At 39.8% G+C, this 26,139-nt stretch overlaps 1 protein-coding gene across 4 annotated transcripts in view; it reads left to right on the top strand.

Moving 5' to 3' along the window:
* LRP5 (LDL receptor related protein 5) overlaps positions 1-26,139 on the top strand; it is a gene marked incomplete at its 5' end in the record, with an annotated part of 215,876 nt that overhangs the window by 102,337 nt on the left and 87,400 nt on the right. For all 4 annotated transcript variants that reach the window (XM_084262641.1, XM_084262644.1, XM_084262643.1 and 1 more), the window contains 3 exons: positions 12,757-12,954; positions 16,799-16,995; positions 18,950-19,081. In XM_084262641.1, coding sequence (XP_084118767.1) covers positions 12,757-12,954; positions 16,799-16,995; positions 18,950-19,081 — 527 coding nt within the window. The remainder of the gene's footprint in view (positions 1-12,756; positions 12,955-16,798; positions 16,996-18,949; positions 19,082-26,139) is intronic.

Raw genomic sequence — 26,139 nt, 5'->3', positions numbered from 1 at the left:
GTAAGTTAACTTTCATTTGATACGTGATGTCTATTTAATATATCTAGTCAGCAAGGATGTGCAAGTCTGCATGAGTTGAAACAGAAATTCTTTCTTACTATGCTCCAGTAAACAAAATTGGGATATTTTAAGTGGTGATGTTGAATAATGATGTTTGCCGGCAAGTTAAAGAATCCAGGTGAAACCAGGGGCTCTCAGTACTTAAGGTGACCAGGTTAGGAAGCAATAAGGGAGCAGGCTGCATGTGTCACTTCTATCGCTCTTGAAAAACATTTGTACCTTTGTATGGTTCCTCCCTCCCTCTTCACTACTCCCCAACATTTCACATGTGATGTTTGCTATCCCTGTGTACAAATCGTACAGATTTTGTGCGGTTTGGGCCCTCTATTTATTGCAGTGATGACTGAAGATCTGCTATGCTAGATGGGGAAAAGAGAAGTGAGTTGCACTTTCTTGTGTGCACAAATCCACACAAGTGAGGTGGTTTGCCACTAATCTTCTGTTTTCACAACTCTTTCTCAGGGATCGCTTTGTCTTCTCTTCTATGCAGTACACGTAGGTAGGTTTCTCGTCTGTAAGAAACTCTGGTGGCAACTGACTTTTTCACTGAGTCTGGCCTCCTCGCAAAAGGTTGCTAAGCTAATACAAAGGCTTAGGATAGACCACAAATATAAAGTATTTTGTGGTTTATCCTGCACTGGGAGACAGACAGTCTTGAGGAACCACCTCTTCTAATGCTGTAAGAAGGGAAAATTGAAACTGAGCAACAGGAGACAATTTGGGATTGCCATGCCAGCAACTGCCACGCTGAAGACTGGAGCTGTGTCAGGTTGTTTTTGCAGTGGTTCTTGCAGAAGGCTTCCTAGGTGAATGTGAGGAGTTGTGGCAACATCTGTGATTAATATATAAAGGACGTACAAATACTAAATGAAACTCTGTGAACCCAAAGAAGCAAAATCCCTAATTTTGTTCACACATCAAATGCTGGAGCTGTCTGTATCCTTCACATAACTGGTGGAAACGTACAGACATAAGCAGTAAAAAGAAAAATGGGGTGACTTTGCTGGACCAAAGGACTTTTCCAGAGGGTCCTCAATCCTGACATCACTACAGATGCATCGAGGTGAAAGGAATTCTTCCTGTATCAAATTGCTGTATGGAAGTATTTTAAATAAATTAGCATATATTTGAAATAAATCAGTGTGACCTGACAGCAAGTAATCTGTGCAGAATTAATTAATGCTGAGGACAAACTTTAGATCTAGGATTCAATAGTATAATTTAAAGGTGTAATATGATGTTAAATGGCATATTCTATGAGGTAGATCAAAGACAGTGCAGGGGCACTTTCTATGAAGTACCAATGCCAGGTTGACATCTCATAAGTGGATGCGATTCCTTGCCTTTTGACTATTTTCTTTAAGGTAGATTAAATATTGGTCATGGCAATGCATTTCATGCCATATTATGTGCTTTTTTACTACCCTGTTTTGAAAAACAGAAGGGAGTAACTGGGTGTTTCTGATAGTATATTGGTCTTATACTACAGGAAATGCAAAGCTTATTATTTTTCATGAAAACTGGATTAGAACAGCTGGGGGAGAAAGTATTGTTGGTACGGGTCAAAAGGAAAGCCTTTCTAAAGTCATCAGTGGTGATGGTGATGTTGCAGTGCTTCTGCAGATCTAATCCTTTCTGTTTGGAAGAGGGAGAAGACATGCAGGCATGGTTTATTTTGTGTGATTTTGAAAGGCAGTTCTTTGTAGCAATAGTCAGTACAGAACAGATGTGCAGCATTTCTTAAATATACACAATCTCCAGTAACAACAGAAGATGTTGTTTTAATGTATATCAGGAATCTTGGTATTGCCTTTCCATAGGTAGCCTGTTCTTTTCTTCCTGAAGGTCTACTTCGAAGTGTCTTACATTTACTCTTCTAGGGAAGGTGTGCAAGTATGAACAGTTACACTAGAATGGGCTAATAAAAAGGAACGAGATTATTTTCCAAAAATATAGTTGTCTGTGTGTAAACTGGTTGCCTTGAAACTTTCTGGTATCGATCAACAAAATTACTTGAGATGAGGAGAGAATGACAGTTCTTCTGACTTCTGCTCTGATCACTTCCTTGGGGTGCCAGTGCTGCTGTCATGAATGTTAGTTCAGTCTACCAGTTGGTATTGGGCGTTTTTGTTGGGGTGTTTTTCCCCCATTGGGAGCAGCAGCTTGGGTGGTTTTAACTTGTGGCAGCCGTTTCTAATTGTTAGCCTGTTTAGCCTGTTTGCAACAAAGCAACATATATAAATGGTCAGTGAAAATGCGTTATGAAGGTATCTGTATTCTTTATAATTAACCAGTTAATCCCCACTCTGGTCTATTAAAATCAGCCTCTGCAGAGCTGCTCATCCAGGTAAAAGTGACAAAACCCCGTAATATACAAGGATCCTATTGAATTTAAGGCAGGTTTACCCAAATAACTATTTAATACAGGGAACATAATAAATAAAAAAACCCCATACATCCTGTATATTTGTGGAATACAATATTCAAATTTAATTTGCTTTTAGAACCCTTCATTCCACATAGTAGTTCTGAAGTGTTTCATAGGTGCACCTAGGGAAGGTGACATTTGACATTGAGCATGTCAGACTCTGGGATTGAGCTCCCCTAGAACAAGTTGTTCCTTGTTTACTGGATTTTCTGGAGAAGGACAGCAGATGACAGTAGGACAAAAGAGCTGTTTACTACCTTTTGATTTGTCTTTATGCTAATAAGCTTTTGTGATCAGGTGGCTAATTGCAGTTATTACAATTGACAGAACAGTAAGAATTTGTGCGAAAATAGATAACAGAGAGCACTTGAGTAGATGTGGTTGGCTTTTTTTTTCTGGGACATGAAAGCTGATGAAATTTAGACTAGGATCCTTAAAACTGATGCAGTTGCTAGACATTTCCTTTCAGTCTGGAAGAATTTCCATGTATATGATTTTGGCCTTCTAGAAGTTTCTTCTAAAGAAATAGAATGAAGCTTAGAAAATGAAGAAAACTTCATTAGGCATAGGCCAGTCATCTTCAGTTTCCAGAAGAAAAATGGGACAAACAAGCAGTTTGTAAATGCTTAGTTGATGCTAGCAGTTCCCAAACATGAGTTTTTCAAGAATGCTCTGTGTCAAACAAATGCAGTGTTCTGGTGTTATCCTGAGTCCTGGAGGTCGAGGGTTCTTTGCCTTGTACACATTTATATACAGTGATCATCTCTTAGGACCATTATAGGTGTAATGACCAAGCCTTTGGGCACAGAAGATGGACTAATTTGCTTCTAGGGATCAAAATCTGATTTTCTGTGATTTATGGCTGACATTCAAAAGTATCATAATTAGGAGGCATCTGTTTAATATGTAACATGACATTCTTTCCCGTACACCTTTAAGCTTTCTTGGTTGATCCACTATCTATGCCAGGAATCAAAGGAGGCAGAATATGTCATAAATTATTCAAGCTTCCGTGAAATTACGGATAAACTAAGCAGAGGAGAATACAAAACTTTTTTCTGCAAATTCACTGACATTTTGTTCTGAACATCTGGATTCCAGACCTGGTGTAGGTTGTGGGAAGCTGAGTTTATTTAATGGAAGACATTAGGCTAAAATGCTTGGCACAGATTTGGAGAACATTAGCATTTATATACGTTCTTGCTAGGTGGATGCTGATGGGGGATTCAGTAGGGTTGGTGGTTTATTCAGTTTGAGATTGCAGCTTTTCTGTAAATATTTCTGTTTCCAGGACAGCAACTTCTAACAAAACTTAGTGTATGTAAAGGCTTTAATCTAAGGAGATAGCTCAAGTTCTGTGCAACATAGTAAAAAGAACAAAAGTATCATGAACATTGTGTGAAGAAGCAGGAGTGCATTTCAGAAGCAAGTCCTTATGTGTTGAGACAAGCAAACTTCAGTTTCCTGAAAAGACTTTTTCAAAAGAATACATGACTGCATAGGCAAAACAAATTAGTTCATTCTCAGTCCTATAGGAAATGACTTAGATCTGAACAGCCTAGACTGTGTCTTGACAAGGGTCATTAAATCTAGGACCTCTAAGTCTGAATCTCAAGGATTCCTACATTCAATCTGTGACACGGGGCTCACTGACTGGGAAACATACCCACTGTTTTTAAAAATGGGAAAAAGGAAGACCCAGGGAACTACAGACCAGTCAGTCTCACCTCTGTGCCTGGCAAGATCATGGAGTAGACCCTCTTGTAGACTGTGCTCAGGCAAATGGAGAATAAGGATGTGATCGGTGACAGCCAGCATGGCTTCACTAAGGGCAAATTGTGCCTGATAAATCTGGTGGCCTTCTATGATGGTGGACAAGGGAAGGATGACAGACATCATCTTCCTGGACTTGTGCAAGGTGTTCGACAGTGTCAAGCATGACATCATTGTCTTTAAATTGGAGGCACGTGGATTCGATGGATGGGCTGCTCATTGGATAATGAACTGGCTGGATGGTTGCACTCAAAGAGTTGTGGTCAACGGCTCAATGTCTATGTGGAGGTCAGTGACAAGTGGTGTTCCTCAGGGGTCAGTACTGGTACCAGCACTGTTCAACATCTTTGTCGGTGACGTGGACAGTAGGATAGAGTGCACCCTCAGCAAGTCTGCTGATGACACCAAAGTGTGTGGTGAGGTTGACATGCTGGAGGGAAAGGATGCCATCCAGAGGGGCCTAGACATGCTGGAGAGATGGGCCCATGCAAACTGCTTGAAGTTCAACAAGACCACGTGCAAGATCCTGCATGTGGGTTGGCGCGATCCCAAGCACAACGACAGGCTGAGCAGAGAATGCACTGAGAGCAGCCCTGAGACTTAGGGGTGCTGATAGCTCAACGTAAGCTGGCAGTGTGTGCTAGCAGCATAGAAGGCTAACCATCTCCTGGGTTGCAGCAAGAACAGTGTGGCTAGCAGGTCGAGGGAGGTGATTCTGCCCCTCTGCTCTGTTCTTGTGAGACCCCACCTGGAGTACTGTGTCTAGCTCTGGTGTCCCCAGAACAGGAAAAAGCTGTTGGAGTGAGTCCGGAGGAGGGCCATGATCAGGGAGCTGGAGCACCTCTTACGAGGACAGGCTGAGAGAGTTGGGCTTATTCAGCCTGGAGAAGAGAAGGCCTAACTACAACCTACCAATACTTTAAGGGGGCCCACAGTGAAGTGGGAACGGGTCTGTTCACCAGGGAGTGTAGTGATAGGACAAGGGGCAATGGCTTCAAGCTGAAATAAGGGAGGTTTAGATTAGCCGTCAGGAAGAAATTCTATACACCGAGGGCAGTGAGGCACTGGCACAGGTTGCTCAGAGAGGTTGTGGAAGCCCTATCCCTGGAAGTGTTTTAGGCCAGGTTGGATGAGGCTTTGGGCAACCTGATCTAGTGGAGAGTGTCCCTGCCCATGGCAGGGGGGTTGGAACCAGATGATCTTCGAGGTCCCTTCCAACCCAAAGCACTCTTATGATTCTGAGAAGCTGTAGGATATCCATAATTCTCATATCTGATTTTCAGTGCTAATGAAGTAGTTCATATTTTTAAAGCCTACAATGTATTAGAAACATGTACTTCAGTTAATACAAATCTTTAATGTGTTTCTAGTTGTGTGATGGCTGCTGCACTACCTTCTGCAGCAAGCTTACTGTTCAGGTTTAAGTTGTATTTCCTATAGTTCGGCTTATTCTGCAGACAGTACCACTTGAGATCATTTTCTGCCCCCCTCTGTTTGCTGAAGCACAAAGAGCTGACTGAACCAGACATCTGTGAAATAGTTATTTTAAAGAAAAAAAAAAATATTGTCTCAACCCCATGCTGTCTTGTGGTTTTTGTGTGTGTATAGCAGCAGTGTTCACTGGGGTTGTTGAATTGGCCATACCTGAGCTGGCACGCTAACTCTGGTGGGGTTTGTAGAAATTATGTTCGTGGAGGAGGAGAGCCAAGGATCTTTGACTTGGTTTGACTGGCTGAAGGAAAGCTGGAAACCCCTTTCTGCATTTCCTCCCTCATTTCAGTTCTTACAAATGTCTTTCATAATGTGCTGTGGGTCTGTAGGGCAGTGACAGTGCCAGGAGACTAGTGCAGAAGCCAGCTTTATTTGTGAAGCAGTCTTCCCTATTTGGAATGGCAGAGGCATTGGGGGAAGGAAATACAGTGTAAATTAGAAAACAAATTTTTAAAAAAATCATTGAGGATGAAGGATAAAGCTATTAATCATTAGATTTGGCATTCTGCTGTATGGCCGTTAGTTTAGAGGCTAAACCAAGTCTCGTCAGTTTCTGAACAGCATCAGGGAAGTGTGTGCCATAGCCCAGCTTCACAATGCTTGAGGCAAATTAGCCAAAATCTGCAAGCAATGACTGTCATTGACCTAAGGGATATTTGGTGCTGAAGGAAGGAAAGGATTGGGTGACTAAATATGACAAAAGTGATATTAAAAAATGGATTTAAGAGGGGCAGCTATCAGATTAGAAAGCTCTCAGTTCAGTCTAAAATTAAAAGCTTCAGACATCCCTGGTTGTTAATGCAGGGTTTCCTCAGTGTCACAGCAAAACCATGAACCAGACCTATAGCTGTACTTACATAACTCACAACTGTGTTTAAAGCAGCACTGAAATAAAATTGCAGGGCTGTTTGCTGCTGATTCACCAGGACCTTGGTCTCACACAACAGTATGTTGTGTACTTAAGGTTAAGCTTGTCGTTGGCTTTCTGTGTTGAAATCATTGGACACGTATACTGAAGCATGGTCTGCATGAGCTGCAGTAGACCAAGGCTTTGAATATTTTCATTTAAATGACTGTGAACGGTGAAATGTTTTTAACACCATATCTGATCTCCATTGGAATAGTTGAGAGGAGGGAGAATACTGAATAGAAACTTGAGACTGTTGCAAATACTGGCAGAGAAAAAACAGCAAAACATGGTATGGGTAAAGATGATGCTTTTTAGCAGTTCCTCCTTTCACTCATGGCTGCTCAGTTAAAACACAGAAGATGACCCAGTTTTGGGTGAAACATGGATATTGCTACCTTGAAAGTTAGACTTTAGTTTATATTGTGTGTCTCTAGTAATTAATTTCAAGTATAAAATTATTTTGAAGCTTTTTAATTATTTGAAATACTGTAATGTGGATGAATATGTGAGAGTTGATTTTTTTAGACTGTAAGAAAAGTACTCAAACATAAAATCGTTACAAGTCATATCCAGTGTCTTGGTGTGGCTGTAATTTCTGGGAGTTGGAAAGATTCTGATATGTTGTGTGACCAAATAGCTGCAAGTAAGTTGCATGCAGGAGAAACCTGGGAGCTCTTGTGGGAAGTGTTATTTACTGTAATTTCCAGATGGATGCCCTTGATAGTGGTAGCCTTTCCATAAGTGTTTCATCAGTTTCTTTTGCTTGTTTCTCCCTTTTCCTTATGATGGACATGACAGTTGACTTCATTTGAGAGCAGAGCTGCCTGTTCTGAAATGGCAGAAGACAGTAATTTACATGCCACCCCAAGTTGGAATTGTATGGGGAAGAGGTAGAAATGTGTGGAGTTCCTTAACAACCCCATTGAATTCACTCCCCTTTTAGCATTCTTTTGTTGGTTGTTTGGGTATTTTTCTAAAAGTTTGGTGATTTTCCTTATATCCTGAGTCCTGGAGGTTGAGGCTTCTTTGCCTTGTATACATTTATTTGTCTTAAGCAGTTTGGGAATCATGGTATTCTTACCTTTTTATTTCTACACTATTTCTTAAGGTAACAAAAGGAGCAGCAGGATGGCTTCTGTTGTCTCAGTGCCAGTGTGTGCTGCATTGTTTCTTGGGTGAAGTCAGGAATGTAGTTTTGGTCTTCTAGCTTTGGCTCTGGGACCAAAGGTATGGTGAAGGTTGGGATTCTCTTTCCTTACAGGACTTGATGGGTGCAGTTTATAGCTGCAGAGAGGCAGTGTGGAAGTCATGGCATATACGAATCTGTCTGGACTGGCAGCATTCGTTTTGTCATGAATGGGTGGTTTTGGTTAAAGTCAGAACACATTTCCAATTTTTTCATGTAAAATGAAGCAATAGTATAAGATGAGGTAAGAATTTTTCCATATAGCCTATTGAATATGTACTTAAACAGGGGTTTGCTTGTTAAATTGTGTTCAGAACTATGTGTGCAAATGCACATGCTTAGGCTGCGACAAATTTTAAATGTTGAATGTACTGTTTTCCCAAACATGGAGTTAAACTGCATCAGCACACTGGAATAGATAAAATGCATTGGCCTGAGCTAAATTTTTAAGGGCAGCTGTGAGATCTGTGGGTAAGAGAGCAAGGGACACTATACTTACACAATTACTGTTGTTCAATATGTTTGCTGGACCTCCATCCTTCATTAAGTCAGTATAATGTGTAGAGATAATTTCTTTGGCTGTTCTGACACCCTTTAATCCAGTGTTCCTTATGGAGAGAGGAAAAAAATCTAGGTTTAACTTTAGTTAGAAGAAGTTGAGTCAGAGGTGAAGCAGAAGGTGAGAGGTATCTCACAGGTGGATGGGCAGAGTGTTCAACAGTTCATTCTTCACCTTTAGATAAGATGATTCTCTGACACTTGAGTTGCTGCAATGTGTCTAAAAATGGGTTGAATGAAGTGAAATTTGGACTATTTTTTCCCTTTCCTAAAATAAATTCTATTTTCTGAAAGAGGACCTGGGGTCAACAAACTTAATATGAGCCAGTAATATGCTGTCACAGCAAAGAAAGCCAACAGCATCCTGAGCTTCATTAGAAGGTGTTCCCGGTAAATTGAGGGAGGCGAGTCTTTCCCTCTACTCAGTGCTCATGAGGCCACCCCTGGAGTATTGTGTCCAGTTCTGAGTTCCTCAGCACAAGAGAGATGTGGACATGGTGGTATGAGCCTAACAAAGGGCCACAAAGATGAATAAGGGATTGGAGCATCCACCTCGGAAGGCAGGGCTGATTGAGATGTGATTGCTCACCCTGGAAAAGAGGAGGCTCGGGGGATCTTTCCAATTTGTATAAGTGTGTGATGGGAAGGAATAAAGATGGTGGAGCCAGACTCTGTTCTCAGTGATATCATGAAGGGACTGGAGGCAATAGGTGCAAGCTGAAATAGAGGAAGTTCCACTTAAAGGAAAGAAAATACTTGTTTGCTAAGAGGGTGGTGAGTCACTGGAGCAGATTACCTAGAGAGGTTCGGGAATCTCCAACCATAGAAGTATTCAGAACCTGTTTGGACGACTGGGTAACCTGCTGTGGTTGATTCTGCTGAGCGGTGGGGTTGCAGTAGACAATCTCCAGAGGTTCCTTCCAACCTCAGGAATTCAATGAGTCTGTGAAGAAGCAGTCTTTGTGGTGCATGGCTCATGACCTCAGGAGGTCATTTCCCTGCTTTCTGCAACTTCTGTGACTGCCTTCTGGTTCTTTACCACCTACAGTGATATAATGCTGAGTTGCTTGTGAAGTGCTTTCAATATGAAATAATTTATATATAATATTTCTTTATCTCTCCTCGAAAATATCTGGGAAGAAAATGTTATGTTGTCTCTTGTGTCTTAGCTAGTGACTGTAAGGAGCAGTTATGAGGGCTCCTTTTAACTCCTTATCATTGATTTTCTGTTTTCTGTGGAATTTTTGGATATGAATGTGCTGGACCTTCTTTTAGGTGGAAAGTGCATAACACACAAAGTATGTGCAACCCCTTTTTTTTCTCCCAGGAGATCCTGCCAGTGCAGTTTCTTTTCCTCAAGGCTATCTGAGGTACTTGCAGTAATAATTGCATTCCAAGTTGAAAAATTCTCTTCCTAACCTTCCTGAGTAGTGTTGCAAGTATCTCCTTACTGCTGCCCTCCTCCACTAGCTTAAAGTGTTTGGAAATCTTCTTGAGTCCCTGTCTCTGAGGAGTCTTCAGCTTCATAATGGCATGTAACCTGACGTTTTACCAGGCTGTTGAAGATGTATTGAACTTAGAATACAGTTCCTCTCCATATGTGTGAGCAGGGTAAGATGTGCTCTTTCCTTGCAAACACTTCATTGTAATAGTAATTGAGCATCCTTCAGTTGACAGGCGATTGTTTTTCCTGTTTGTTCTCAGTTGCCAAATAGTATATATGTTTAAAAGAATAAGCCTTTCAGAATAAAAGACATTGTAGGAAAAGGGGTGGAGAAGGGTGGTTCTTGGGGTTTTGTTTGCTTTGCTTTAAATACATGTCTTTGAATACAGTGGGATTAGTTGTGATGATTACCTGCTGTGGCATATTTTTGGTTTTGATGTAATGTTTGTCAAGAACATTCAGGTCTCAAGAGTTCAGTGTTTGAAATAAAAATTTAAAAGAAGGTAATTTGAGTAAGTAATTTGCAGCTTAAAGCTGTGCAAGATAGCAATGTTTTTCCCTTATGTAAACGGTTGTTGCCATTTCATTTTGCAGTTGAGTTTTTATAACATTTACTTCCTCCATCCCACCTTTATTTTTAAACATGCAGGAATCTAAGCTTTGTGGCAATTTCCTGTAAAGTCCTGTTTTGTGCCCTGGGCTTGTATAAGTTCAAGAACATTGTTGAAATTGGAGAAGTTTGGGCTGATTTACATCATCTGTACAACTGGCCTCTTTTGTGTAAGCAGGTTATGTAAGGTTTGGCAACCACACTGCATTTTGGGAGGTGGAAAAAGAATTTGGGCAATGTTGGCTGCTTTTTATTATGTCCGTGATACCTTCCAGCTCAGATGACTGATTGGTTGGTCTTTGAGGGCATGGTCATGATTTCTAGTCTTTGCAAAAATGATGACAAGAGAGATGAAGCACCAGGAAATGAAAAATGACGGTCTTCATCCTGTTTTTCCTCCTGTACCTGGAATTTTAAAATTGGTTAAGCAGGCAAAAAGAAAAAAGAGACCTCTGGGGTACAGTGTAGCAAGGTGGCTTTCAGACCCATTCTTCTTAGAGTACTGAAGAACCATTTCAGTGCTGATTTAGTGTGGGAATTAAGTATGTGCCAAAACTCAGTGACTTGTTTACTGCATTTGTTTAATTGTCCTGTGAGTAGAAAGCTTGGTAATTAAGCTTGCAGCTACTGTGCTTACTAATAGAGTAGTAACTGGATTTAACAAACTCCTGTACTTGGCTGCTGGAGGATGGACTGGACGGACTGTTCGTGGCTGTATGTTCAGAAAGAAGCATTACATGTACATCTGCTTCCTGATGGAGCTTTGGCTTTTGCTCTGCTCTGTTCCTGCTGATTTCTTTGGCATAGCAAAGTGCATTCAGTTTAGGGACAGATTTGGTGCAATTGTTGTGAAATTATTATTAGATGTTAATCTCTTCTCCCCCTGCTCCCACTCCTATTTTCCGTTCAAAGACTGGAGGTAAAGGTTAAAACCCAGTAAGGGAGAAGATGCTTGCACATCTCTGGAGAACTGAATAAAGTAACCCAAGAGTTTGTTTCAGGACTGCTTGGGGTTTTTTGTCCCAACACTTCTGTTCAGTGCTTTCCTAATACCATTTGCTGTTTGTTTAAGAGTATTGATTTATGATAGCTGCTTAGCAGTGATTTTTGCTCACAATGACTTTTAAAAAATATATTTTAGGAACTCTTAAGGAATTGTTTTTATTCTCTTTTATAGCCCCAGTGCTGTTACACTTTTATTGATCTGCTTCAATCCAGGCGGAATACAAAACTCCTGGGATGCCAAATCTCCATCCTAAAAACGTGATCAATCTAATATGTACTAAGATACCAAATACTGGGTTTGACAGTTGTTAACAGTATGTCCTGGCCCAGGGGATATTTAGAACTGTGTAATTTACATTTAAAACTACCAACAACTGAAGAAAAAATACTCAAATAAGTGCATTAGGCTTTTCATTAATATTAAGATATATCTTTCAACAGGCTTCCAAAACAGGGAGCTTTTAATAGCACTGGTAGTTCTGGACTGAGATTCTACTGAATTTTTTCTGAAACCTTATCTGGGCTAAATATCCTTTTTTTTTTTTTTTTTAATAATGAAATGGAAATAGTAGGGATTGTTAATGTACTGAACATTAGCAAAGAAGGTTCTATTTGAAAAACAAACAAAAATATCAGTTCTGCACTGTCAGCAGTCCCAGCAATACTGATGACTGTTTTTGTTGAGGTCAATGAGAAATATGGACTACTTAGTGTGTTTAAAGAAAAAGGATTTTTTTTTTTTCCCTTCTGCAGAAATTATGTGTCCAGTACTGCTCCAGGCACCTGAGTCAGTCTTAACAGGTTTAAACTCTATTAAGGTTAATTTAAGTCAGGTTGATTTAAACCAGTTCCTCACATGCAGTGTGCAGACTGATTGTTTTCTCTGAGAAGCCACCCTGAGCTTTTTGCCCCCTGACCAAAAAGCCCCAACTAAAAATTTCTGCTGTTTGAGTACGAGTTGGTGCTGTGTTCTGGGACACTTAGAACATGCAAAGTCTAAGACATAATGGGTAGTACTGGACATTGCTGAAATACTTAATTTCTCCCCTATTTTTCCCGTATGGCTCTTTCTTTGTGAACCTGACAAATGCAAGCAGATTTCAGTAGTTTTGACAGAAGATTCATCATCTTAAACAGATAACTAATCACATCAAGGAAGCTTCCCCTCCCTGCACCAGATTTTGATCTTGTGGTGTTACTAGTCCAATTAAATTTGCGGTGCTGCTTTAGCTTGTGTCGTACCAGCAGGTATCATGACTTAATTTGTGTGCATCTCTGCTTTCTTTTCCAGATACATGTATTGGACTGACTGGGGTGAAACACCCCGAATAGAGCGGGCAGGAATGGACAGCAGCACGCGTAAAATAATTGTTGATTCAGATATTTATTGGCCAAACGGACTCACGATAGATCTTGATGAGCAGAAACTTTACTGGGCTGATGCAAAACTGAGTTTCATTCACAGAGCGAATTTGGATGGTTCCTTTAGGTAAGTTTCCTTTAGTCAGTATTATGGTGTAAGTTATTTCTTTCCTCCTGCATTCACTTTGAACTGAGGCGGTTTTTCCAGTAATTATAGAATCATAGAATATAGTATGTTGGACTAATCTAGCATAATGCCAGTACTTTATTTTTCTTTTTAAATGCAATTGTTAACATCCTTGTAAAAAGTAAAATAGCCTCACATCCTATAAAACTTGTTTTAAAAGTAAGACTATTTCTATCAATGTTTCACTATAGAGTGTTTGTAGTCTTGTTGTTCAGAAGGATTTTTCATTTTTAGGCTCATATTTGTTTTGAAAGTAGTTGGATATACTTATCCTTGGCCCTAGACAATCTATCATGTAACTAGTGACTGGGCTTTTATCGTGGTATTACTGTGTCCTTTTTCAGCATCAGCACATGCTTGTCCTTGTCCCTATCCAAAGATGTTCTTTGTGGCATGACTTTAAATTAAACAAATTCAGCTTATTTCAGGCTGCAAGTGGGCGCAAAGGAGATTTTCTTAAAGATTGGTGGAAAGCACAGTGTTTTGATTGGTGGCTCCTGCCTGAGTGTGCTGTTGAGGTTTGGCTTTGGTAGTTACAGAGAGGTGACTGACTCTTCAGACAGGGGAAACCTCGATGTTTGAGATTTGCACCTCTACATTCTGCTCTGGCTTTGGTCTTCAAATAGTTTAAAAGGGTGTTTTATTTTCATGGTTTTGTTTTTAATGTCTGTTATGAAATCATTTTGCTTTGATAAAAAGTTGGAGTTTTATGCATATCTCTGTAATAGAACAATATGCCTCCCCCCAAAAGGAACACTGCGTTTTCCATGGGGTTTTTTCAATTTTTTTTTTTTAGTGTGGTGCATTCTGTGCCTGATTTCCACACTCATAAAAGAGGAATAACAATATTGACATCCTTTATAAAGCGCTCTTAAGGTCCTTTGAGAGCACTATACAAGAGCTAGATAATGGTGGCTTTGTAGTAAGTGACAAGTACTGACTGATAGTCAAAAGTATAGACAAGGGAAAGGGCCTTTACAGAAGGGAGTGGTAGCTCAAAGGCTGTGTGCAGATTCATAGGCAGAAAGGAAATGCTCTCAGAATTCAGAATCTGAGAGAAATTTTCATTTAGTATGACTTGAATCTGTTTCTCTGGTTTGGGGGCAGGTGGCTGAGGGTAAGGTTCTCAGGCTGATCCTGCGGTTATCCCTCACATCCAAATTGTATAAAATTTACTTACAAGTATGTGTAAAAACTTAAAGTAAAAAAGGCTCACTGGTGTACAGTTCTTACATACACTCTTCAGCAGTTCAGTAAAGCAAAGGCACAGTTGATGTCAGGATATTCCTATGCAGGATACAGTCTAGAAATTCCTTGTATCTGACTGTACATGGACTTTTAGGGGTTGTCCAAAACAATAGCTTGATGTTGCTTAGCTGTGCATATTTGATGTTGTTATCATATGACAAAACTTCCTTCGTAAAATTTTAGGCATATTAATAAAATGTCATGAATATTGATCTTAATTTTCACAGAAAAAAAAAATAAATTATTTATTCTTTTTTCCCCCTCCACTGATCAATGTAGAAATCTGTGAAATTTGGACTCTCAGTTTCTGGTTTCAAACTGGACTTCAGTAGTGGTTCAAACTATATGATAACTTTGGAGGTTGCTTCTGTTCCTTAAATAGGAAATTTAAGTTTTACCCAGACTTGTCAATAAAGAAATATTATGGTCTTTCAAATGGATCTACGCATCCTATACCAGAATCCCTTCAGAATTCAAATAAAAGGGAAATTTGCATTCTGCATGGTAGATTAATGTTTCTGGCGTAATCTGATTACTACATTTTAGCAAGCTTCAGTTTGCACATAGGCTGAAACTGTTTCAAGGGCTGTAATTACAGGAAGCAGGGAGACTTGATATCTAAGAATGGTACAAATAGGGGCAATACATAGTGGGAAACAGCTGCTATGGTGCTAGAAGACAGCCAGTTACTAGTGAAGAAGCAACAGCAAAGTGGGAGTGGAAAGTGAAAGTGAAATGGGTATTTCTATTTATTCTATTGTGTTTTCTGGTGTGAGAAGTAGTAGTAATTTGAAGGACAGAAGTTTTAGAGCAGGTTCAATTTTATCTCTAGAACAAAAAGGAGAATAATATTTTTCTTTCTCTTTTTCCATGTTACCTGTTTGTACATTGCTGTGTACAGTGCACACCCATCCAGCAGCAGCCAAGCATCATGCAGCCCCTTGCTCATTCCCCTCTGCCCCCGTAAGGGAAGAAAGAAAAAGGTGATACTTGTGACTTGGGACAAGGATAGTTGACTGGGACTGTAATGGAAGAGGAAAATTACAACAGTACTTGGAGTATACAAAGCAGGCAATACACAATATAATGTGCTCACCTCCCAGAAACCTCATGTCCATGCCACCCCAGAGCAGTGACCACTCCTCCCCAGCCAACCCCTTTTGTATACTGAGCATGATGTCATATGGTATGCAGTACCCCTTTGGCTGGTTTGGGTCAGCTGGCCTGGCTGTTATCGCAGATGAAAACCAGGTTATACATATATGCAAATGCTTGCGTGTGTCAGTATGTTTTGAATGGTCCATGCTAGAATACCCACAATTAATTTTGGGGGTGTTTTTGATAACCTCCCTGCTGGAAAATACAAATGGTACCTTCATTGCTCAGAATAAAACAGAATCCTTTCCCTGCCAAATGTTAGCAGGCTTTTGGTTTGGTTTGTTGTTTGCTTTTTTTTTTTTTTTTAAATTTCTTCAGTGGGAACTATTTAAATGCAGATCTGAATATAGCTATAAGGAAAAATATGTTCCCCACTTTCCTTCAGGATGATGCTGAGGCTTCAGCTTTCTCAAAGTTGTATGATGAAAAAGTTTGCGTACTGGTTTGCTGTGTCAGAACAGTGGTTTGGAAGGTGTGCATATGCCTTTGTGCCTACATACAATTTATGAATTTTGTAGAAATGGAGTTCATATTATTTTGACTGAGGAATTTTTTGAGTATGTTTTCACTGACTTAGTAATATGTCTCCAAAGCTACTGAATCTAAATTACACAAATTTATTGCAATATGGATATATTTGGGAATCCTGTGAGTTTAGAAAACATGTTGGAAATATCATTTGTTTTGTGGCTTTCAGTTCAGCTAATAACCAATGTGGAAATGTATGCATCCCTAGAAGAGGTGTGGTTGAATGAGGTCATTGAAAAACATCTGGAATGTTTCTCATATTAATTATAAATATTTAGTCTTCGAAAAAAATGTAATGGACCTTTGCTCTACATTTAAAAAAAACAATGTGAAAAATAATTGTTTCTGCTGCTGACCTAGTTACGTGAGGTAATTTAAAGAGACTCTAGGTTGCTTCTTCCTTTTCCTGCTACAGGAAAGGACTGAGGGCAACTGAAGTCCTGGGCAAAGATGTCATATATTGCCTTGAGGGACAAAAAAAGTTATGCTTTAATTAGAGGAGCACTCTTTGGACCTGTGTTTCCTCCAAAAGGCAATTGTGTTTGAGAAGTTGCACAGCCCTGTTAAGGAACTTCACTGTAGCCTTTCAGAAGTCAGTGTGGAGCTGAATCAGGTACCAGGTCTTTACGAAATCTGGTATATTTGTGTCCTTATTGCTGTGAAAAGGCAAAGTTTTGGTTTACTTTTTTGAATCTGATTATCACTTTCAACACTAGATCAATCTCTTGGTCTGGTGAATTTGTTAGAAGATGACAACTCCTATATGCAATTTTGCAAAGCTAGATTTTTTTCCCTGCATGGTAACAAGTGGAAACAATGCATTCTAATCCTTCCTCTTTCTTTCCTCTAGGCAAAAAGTTGTTGAAGGTAGTCTCACTCATCCCTTTGCACTGACGTTGTCTGGGGACACTTTGTATTGGACGGACTGGCAAACACGCTCCATTCATGCCTGTAACAAAAGGACAGGAGAGAAAAGGAGAGAAATACTGTCTGCCCTATATTCACCGATGGACATCCAGGTCTTAAGTCCAGACCGGCAGCCATACTGTATGTTTTACTTTTCCCTGAAATGTTTTGCATGACTGTTACTTATTTACCAAGCAAAAGTTACTCTCAAAAGTGGTTAGTGTGGAGTTGAAAGGTTTTGAACACTTCTCAGGGGATTGGTTGCTGAAGGTATCCTGTACATTTCTTTGAAATTTCCAGCCTGAACTGGTATAAGCTCACTAGTCACCCCAGTGTGGAACCAAGTCCAAAATCCAGTGCAGTACTTCAGTGACATCTTTTGATTTCAGGTATCTGAATGGGAATGATAAAGACTCAGCTGGCATCTTTTTAACACCATTATTTTAAAGAAAATTGGGGAAAAAAAAGTGTTTATAATTACTTTGGGGTTTTTTTAACAAGTACAATTGCCACAAAATATGTAATGTTGATGTTGTACTGAGAACTGCGCATTTTGCAGTCCAGGCTTGATCATGTTTATTTCAATATGTAACAAATAGTTTGAGTGCTTCACTATGGAAGGGATTTTGTTCTAAGCTTTTATATGAAACACATATGTGCCTCTATCTTTTTTTCTTCATGTATGATGCTGCTTCAAAGGAAGGCAGGTGTAGAAAATCGTGAACTGAATGAGGCTGTCCATTTTGTATATGCATGTGGTTCCATGTGACAGTCTAGGTTGTTGGCTGTTTCTAGGATTGCAAGAATGGGACTTAAATGGTGTGAGAAGTTGAGTAGTTATCATCTCTTTCCTAAGGGACATACTCTTGCCATTTGGATTGTCCAGCTGTAAAGTCTGCTTCCCTGAAGATAATGTTTGTTATGCCAGTAAAGTTTATAAGATGTCAGTAAACAGCCTTGAAAGTAAGCAGGAGTTTGGAGATCATCTTGGTGATGGAACATGTGCAAGTTTGCATTGAGGATGTTGAGTATGCATGGCACCCTGGTTTATCTCACAGCTCCAGATAAGAGTTTGTCTATGCTGAATTCTTGTCATTGCTTTTAGCTCAGGGAATGTCCCAGCCTTGGGTCACAGTATTTCTGGGTCAGTCACAAAGAAAATATGTTGCATCGGGAAACAGCATATGCTGAAAATAGCTCAGATGCCCTTGACTTCATTAGGATCAAGCTCTTGGATTCCTTCTTCTCCCTTTTTTCCTCTTTATGATTGTCAGTGGAAGTAACACAAACCAAATTAGCTGAAAATGTTGTGGTTTTATATTGAAGCAATTCAGATACTTACTCAAATTGTGACTGATTTTGGAGATACCTCATGCAACTTACAATATTTATTTATTTTTTAGTAGCTGGCGATACTCCTCATAATTATATATAGTTACAGTTTCATCTCTTGCTGCCATTTTTTCCCCATGTAAATGAGATAGGTGTGTGTAGTTGTTGTCTGTCCACCCTCTGTCCCCTCCAATTATTACTTGTTTTTAAACATTTTCAAAATCGCTAATGTTACATATTGCTCCTCTTGATTTTCTGGTGATTCAGGGATATGTCTGTCTCTGAAAGCTTTGCATTAGGGAAAAAAAAAATCAAACTCAATACTACTGTAATGTGGAATTTGTACAAATTGTTATGTTTGCTCTTCTTTTGTAGAACTGACCACCCACCCCCCATCACCATACTCCAAGCTCTGTTTCCCATTTTATGATGATTAGCAGATCCAGCATCTACAAAATAACTGATGTTTAAGGCTCTTAGCTGTGTTCAACGTTAGAAACATTAAAAGAACTGAATAGTGACAATGTGCTCAGCTGTCAGCTCTTTCAAAATCAGCTTTTGCATGCATCTCAATTTAGGTGCCCCTAGAAATAAGATGGCTGTGGAGTGGGGAAATCAAACACTTTTTTATTTTGTGGTTCCTCTGTCTTTTCACATTAATGCTTGTTCCAGTCACTTGGGATCTATAATTTCTTCCTTGTGGAGAAAAAAGGGCTTTAGGGGATCAAGAAAAATAAAAATAAATCTGTTTGGTTTCTTAAAGTTCACACTCCATGTGAAGAAAACAACGGAGGTTGCTCCCATCTGTGCCTACTGTCTCCAAGAGACCCCTTCTACAGTTGTGCCTGTCCCACTGGTGTGCAGCTAGAAGACGATGGCAGGACATGCAAATCTGGTAGGACCTTGTCTTTTCTACAGCAACAGTGTTGACTTGGTTTGGGTTTTATGCTTAAATGTTGAATCTTGATGTGAGTTAAAAGGAACAGTCTGACATACTGAACTATCACTCTTGTGATGAAGATGGAAGAAATTTTGCACCTACATCTCCTGCCGTGTTACCAAAGAGAGTGATTTTTATGAACTAAGGTAGCCCTTTGTATCAGAAATCAGAGAATTTTAACTATATTTTATGTCTTCTGAGTGCATTTTGTGTTGCTGGTTCTCTGTTGGAATGAAGGAGTAGGTGGAGCCCATTGCAGAAAAATTTTATTAGAACTAAGCTATTGTAGGACACCTTTCCTTTTGGACAGTGGATCATGGATAGACTTCTGCTCCTTCCCATTCATTGTCCAGTAGTGGTCAACAATGCAGCAGTGGTGGCCAAGTTGTTGACTTCCAGTTGCATCTCAAAGTTAGCAGTGTACGCTTTAGGCATGTTCTGCACACAAATGTGCCAAAAATATGTTCAAGGACATGGCCACGTGTCTGTGTACTATTTTAGAGATAACCCAGTAAGTTGTCCCTGCTTTGGTTAGTTTTATAATGCAATAATCTGTACAGAAAAATTCAAAATTAAAATTTAAACTAAAAATATAGTTTTTATGGTTCTGAATATTAATCATCCTTCTTTGGGCTGCTTGAGGGAAGGATTTATGAGAAAATTGCACTGGGAATTTCTTTCTTCCTGGGTCTAGTTGGTGGTTTTTTGGACATAATTTTAAGAAGTGAGGCAAGGTTTTGTGTGAACGGGCTTATAAAGTTTGCTGCTTGAAATAATTAAGCTGGAGAAAATACTGTTCTAGATGGCTGCTCCATGTCACTGAGATGTAGAAGAGGCTTGTACATTACCAGTAGAAATCCGCTTAGGGAATGATAGCTTGAAAACTTGTAACTAAATGCATATTTCATATCCATCAGTTAAGTGAGACTAGTGGTACACTTTGAAAGCTTCGTTTTATCATTAATCAAAAAGCCTCTCTTAAAATCATGTCTTAAAAAAGCAAGCAGTTAACACTGAGGTGGTAGGGACACTATGAGGCAAGGTTTCAGAGAATGTTTTGCCAACAGAGTAAAAGACACTCTGCTGCCTGTCTCCAATGTGTTTTCAACAAGTCTGGTCAAAGTGTATAGCAGTTTTCTGATGTGGCTTGATTCCTCTGAGTACTAAAGCGAGCATAATAGATTTCTTTCATTTGTGAACTTGAAGCAGAATTCGAACACTGAACCTCCAGGGTTTAAGGGCTAGCTTTATTAGCTCATCCTGCTGCAATTGAAAGGCTTATAAGGTAGTTCTTGCAGCTGCTGAAAGACCTTTCTCTTTCCTCCTTCCAGCTTTGGAAAGTTTCCCTTTCACAGCTTTTAAGAAAACATTGCTGAATGCTCAGGACAACCTTTTTAGACGTTCATATTGACCTCATGTTTCTGGCAGTGGGAATGAAGGTCAGCCTGCTTTTGGCATTTTGGCGGATAGCACAAGCAGTGACTGCTTATACTGTGCTTTCACCTTGCCATTGTCAGGCCAGACAATCTGTCAAGGGTGTTCTGTCAAAGGAGGGCAAAAAAAGTGGGATGGGAACAGGAAATCTGGTTTTGCATAAGAATGTGGTCTTTTGGTTCAGTTTTATGGATTATTTCTTTCCCAAGCTCATCTTTTGTTGTCCTGTCTGCCTTATGCCAACATCCATGTGCTTCTCTTCCCTCTTATTAATTAACTCTTTGGTTGCAAGGAACTGACTTTTTGTTCTCTGCACGAGTCCTTTGTAGTGAAGTTCTATCAGGAGCTAGAGATGCAACAGTGCTGACCACCTCTCTATTTTGTCCCCTATTGGCTTGGGCAAAAGTACAAAGTCACTTGGACATAGCAGCTTCTTTGACATTAGACTTTTTAAGTGAGTTACACAAATGCTGCTGGGGATTTGTCTGCCGGATAAAAAAGCATCCTGTTTTCAAAAATCTGTGTCCCCATGGGGAGTTTTAGGGTGCAAATATAACTATATCATATTGCTGTGTATCTCTGTCAGAAATAATTCTTAGGCAGAAAAGCCCTGAGGCTCTTAGACAATTTCAACTCTCTTGGCTTTTGATGAATATATATACTGGTAATGTTCAGGTATGAGAGCTCTGCAGCTCTTTACAAAGAGTGTTGAACAACAATAGGCCAAGGTAATAAGGAAAACATGAATTCAAGGACAGGCTGTGGCACAGTTTGCTTTGTTGTGGGTTATCTGAAAAAAAAAAAATCTGAAACTGGATTTTTACACATTTTCTAAACATATTGTGTGACATGCTGAGGATGTAAGTATGATGTCTGTTAAAAGAATAGATCATTATTCTGTAGTTTTGGCTTATGTTTAATTCTTGCTTTCTCTGGTTCTAAAGAGTTGCTCAGAATAAATGAAAAAAACAGCTCTATGGTAGATATTAGTCAGTAATAATGGATATGAAATAGATGGATTGATTGCAACTGGCACCAAGTATAAGTTCCTCTCTAGGAAGGTATCCTTGTGTTGTGCAGGTATATGTTTTGCGTGGCTTTCCTCCAGATGTGTGATATTAAGTCTGTTGTTCTTTGCTGGCTGTGAAAATGCTCTGGACTTGTTTGAAGTTCCTGTATCAAGAAGCAGAGGGATCATAAGTTTGGAAAGTAAATCAGCTGCACCTGACCATGTACTCTTAGCAAAGCAAGCATTCAAGCTGTGCTCTTGGCAATTATTTAAACTGTCTTGGACCACTGCTACCTTGGTGGGTGTGTCTAAGCACACGATTTTTAGATAGATACCAGAACTCATTCTTGCCTGTGTAGAAGACAATAAAGTCACAGTTTGTAATGCCCATTGGAGACCGATGGTTCTAGTCTGAAGTGCCTGTGGAGGGTGGCCCAGTCAGCAGTAACTCTTAGCACTAACTTCCAGGAATAACTGACCTCTAAAATTTCATGTTTCAAAATGGAACTTCAGTTCTTAGATGAGGTGGCTTGATTGATTTGTGGTGTGGTTTTCTTTTGCTTGGTTGGTTGGTTTGTTTGTTTGAAAGTCTTTCATAGGCCTGTTTGAACAATGGCATAAATTTTTGAGAAAGGAACAAAGGTTTGATTGCAGTCATTAAAAAGGGATGTGCCATTCTACTCAATTAGCACTTTATTCATGCAGTAATAAGATTCTAAGCCTGCTGTAGTTACTCTTCAGTTTGTTGCTTTAGATGCTTTCTGATGTAAATATCAAAGTCTTAAGACCAAAATGAAACTTACCTGTGTTCTATGCATATTTTCAGGGAAGCAAAGTTTGGTTTGATCTGCAGTGGAGAAGCAAATATGCTAGTTTACAAAGCAGAGCACAAGCATGGAAATTTTTAAAGCTTGGAGACCTTCTTTCAGTCACTTTTGCTGACTTAGGGCTCTGCTAAGGTTTTTCTTTGTTTGTTTAAAGCATCATTTGTGTCTTCTTTATGAACAGAAATATTTTGATTCATGGATCTTTTGTTATCTGCAAGAGCTCCTTTCAGGAAGCTGCTCCTTCTGTCCCGAGGCTCACTTCCTAGGATTTAGGGAGTTCTGTTGTTGGGCTACTAGCAGTTGGAAGTGTTGTGAGGAAGAGAAATGTATTAGTAGCTTGTGTCCTGTCTCCTGCAGTAAGACATTTTAACCATTTCTTACCTTGCAGGACAGAGTCTTTAGTGGTGGCTGAATGTCATCTCCTTGGAGTGGCTTCGTTTTCCTTGTGATTCTCATTCATGCTTTCCTTGGTGCTCAGTGAATGACATGAACGTATCTGTTTCTGGCTACAGCTCTGGTGCAGCTAGTTGTCCTGGTTTCTGCAGGGATAGAGTTAATTTTATATCCAGCAGCTGGCATAGTGCTGTGTTTGGAATTTAGGGTGAGAATCGTGTTGATAACACATGGATGTTTTTAGTTGTTGCCAAGCAGTCAAGGGCTTCTTATAGTGCCCTGCTAACAGGAAGGTGGAGGGCACCCAAGAAGCTGGGGAGGATACATGGCCAGGACAGCTGACCCAAACTGGCCAAAGGGATATTCCATACCACGTGACGTCATGCTCTATATAGGTGGGGGGGTGGACCAGGAGGCAGTGCTCGGGGACTTGCTGATGAGCATCAGCCCTGGGTGGTGAGAAATTGTGCTGTTCATCGCTTGTTCTGCATATTACAGTTATTAGTAGTAACCTTGTTATTAATCAACAGCAATAAAAACTGGGGTAAAGGAGGAAGAGGGGATATTTGGGGTTATGGCATTTGACTTGCCAGGTAACAATTACATGTGATGGGTCCCTGCTTTCCTGGAGACGGCTGAACACACTGCCTGCCCATGGGAAGTAGTGAATTCCTCACATTGTGTTGCTTGAGCCTAGAGCTTTGGTTTTACCTGTTAAACTGTCTTTATCTCCACCCGTGAGGTTTTTACACTTTTACTCTCCCCGTTCCTTCCCCAGTCCCACTTTGGGGAGTGAGCTATCAGCAGGGTGGGGTTAAGCTGCCCACTGGGGTTAACCCACTGCAACTGCACACGCAGTAGGTCTGGTTTCTTTACCTTTTCTAGGGTTTGAAGGGGAAACTGTTAATTTCTGTAAAATTAATTTTGCATGATGTATATTACTTTCTAATGTGAGGGGAAGTTCCCTGATGACATTTTGTTTGCTTATTTTGTGCTGGGTAATTTATCTTGTTTCCTGTGCAACCTGTAGCAGATGTGCTTTTAATAAGTCAAATATTACAGAGTCTTATACTAATTTTTATATCTAAATTCCTCACCAATGACATTTAAGTCTCCATTAAGAGGAATCTTTTTGTGCTTGCTTCCACAAAAAAAACCCAACAACCCAAAAAACCCAAACCAACAAAACCCAACCACATATTTCTGTGCATTTCTGTAGGCATTTTTAATACTGAAATCTCTTGGAGACTTAATTTTACACTGATTTGTATTGGGAAAGATGATGAGTCTATTCCCTTTCCTACCTTCTATTGCTAAATCCAGGCTCTGATCTTTAACATCAATAGGAGCTTGATGTTCATGTGTATGAGAGATCCCTTCTCTGCCCATGACCTCCAAGATTGCCATACTCTCAGATAAATGATCTTGGGATTGGCACAAGGGAGCGATGCCTGGAACTAAGGGACAGTCCCAATTAAAGTGTGTGCCTTTAATACACTGAGCATTGCTGGGCATAGTTTTATGTCAAGGAGCATCTGCATGATGCTCTTAGTCATATGGTTTAATTTTAAGTAGTCCTGCAAGGAAAAGGGTTTTGGACTTGATCTGTTCCAACTCCAGGTATTATATGACTCTTAGCAGACTGAGCACAACCATCTCCAGAAAGGGCTATTAAAAAATCAGTGATTTTCTGCAGTAACGGAAAACAAGCAATTTGTCTGCAAAAGCAACAATATAGTGGTGGTACCTTAGCTTCTGCTTACCTTGGTAGTATTACCAAAGTAGGAAAAAGTAAATGCCCATATACTGTGGACAGCTTCGTGAGCTTGATGCCATACTGTCCTGGTTTCAGTTGAGGTAGAATTACTTTTTCTTCCTAGTAGCTCATATAGTGCTCTGTTGGATTCAGTATGAGAATAGTATTGATAACACACTGATGTTTTTAGTTGTTGCTGGGTAGTTGTTGTGTCTACACTTAGTCATGGACTTTTCAGCTTCTCACACCTTCTCTGGTGCACAAGAATCTGGGACAGCTGATCCAGACTGGCCAAAGAGATAGTCCCTACTTTATATAGTCCCTAGTTTATATATATATATAAAAACTGGAGAGGCTAGCCAGGAGGCAGACTCACTTCCCAGTAACAGACTGGGTGTTGGGTTGGTTTATTTTCTTTTCACTTGTGGTGAGCAATTGTATTTGGGCACCACTGCCATCTGGGACTAAACCACGGCATATACTTGCAGCAGCAACCTGCAGTAAGCAGTTGCTGCTATCAGGGCTCTCTTCCTAAAGATTGTGTTAAAAAATATTCAGTTGGTTAATATATTAAGGATAAATGTTCAGGATCACGTTTACTCCTACTACTTTTTAAGATTTGACAGATGGGAAAGTATAGAGCAGAAATAAGGAAATTAGGGTATTTGCATCTGTCTAAAGAGCAGGACCTATTGGATACTGCACCTGAATACAGATACTGAAAATCCTCTGGTGCATTGTTGAGTGTCTTCCTGGTCCCCTATGTGGATAAATTACGCTATTTTGCTTGTTAACACATATTTTTTCTTCTGTGACTTGTGGTTCTTTCTGCTTTCCTCTTTTCAGGTGCTTTTATATGAAGACATTTCTCCAATTGAAAGCAACTGTTATTTGCTTCGAAGTGGGAGAGCTTTGCTGTTGAGTCAGTCTTATATGGTGGCAGGAGCTGCAGGTTTTCCGCTGAGAATGTATGAGAGCTGCAGCTTCTTACATAAATTAGGAAATTCTGTTTTCTATAATGAAAACCAGAAAAAAATAATCACAATTTGAGAAGGCAGCACTAGCTTCAGGCATTTCTCTAATTTATCTTTGATTCTGTGGTTGAGGTAGGTCACCAAGGTTGGCTAATAGTCATAGAGTCTTGTTTCTCCTTGCCATTCTTCATAACACAAACCAGAAAACAGTGGTATTTTGGAACCTGCTGGCTAATGCTATAAGGCTCATGCTTTTTTTTAATGCAAGAGAGAGAAGAGTATCCAAAGAAGAAATATTAAGGTGCTTTCTTCCTGCTTGTTCCTTGATGCACATCATGTTTTAAAAGTTTTGTCTACAGTTTCTTGGCTGAACAATCATCAGCTTACTTGAGGAACCTTCAACGAAGACGAACAGGCAAATACTTCCATTGCAAAGTTTTTCTTCTGTGATTTAGCTACCAAAGAAAGTCCCTTTACTAACATGTCTTCCTGATTAACAAAGAGTATGGGCTAATCCAGACTTGCTGATTAAGTAGATTGACTGCTAATATGACTGTCTTTTTTGTGAAAGGGAAGGTTTAGGGAGACATTTGTTATTTAGGATAATTGCTATAAACCAG

Source organism: Gallinula chloropus (genome assembly GCF_964237585.1).
Source record: "Gallinula chloropus genome assembly, chromosome: 4".
In the NCBI taxonomy this organism is placed as follows: Eukaryota; Metazoa; Chordata; class Aves; order Gruiformes; family Rallidae; genus Gallinula; species Gallinula chloropus.
This window is presented reverse-complemented; position numbering and strand designations above follow the sequence as displayed.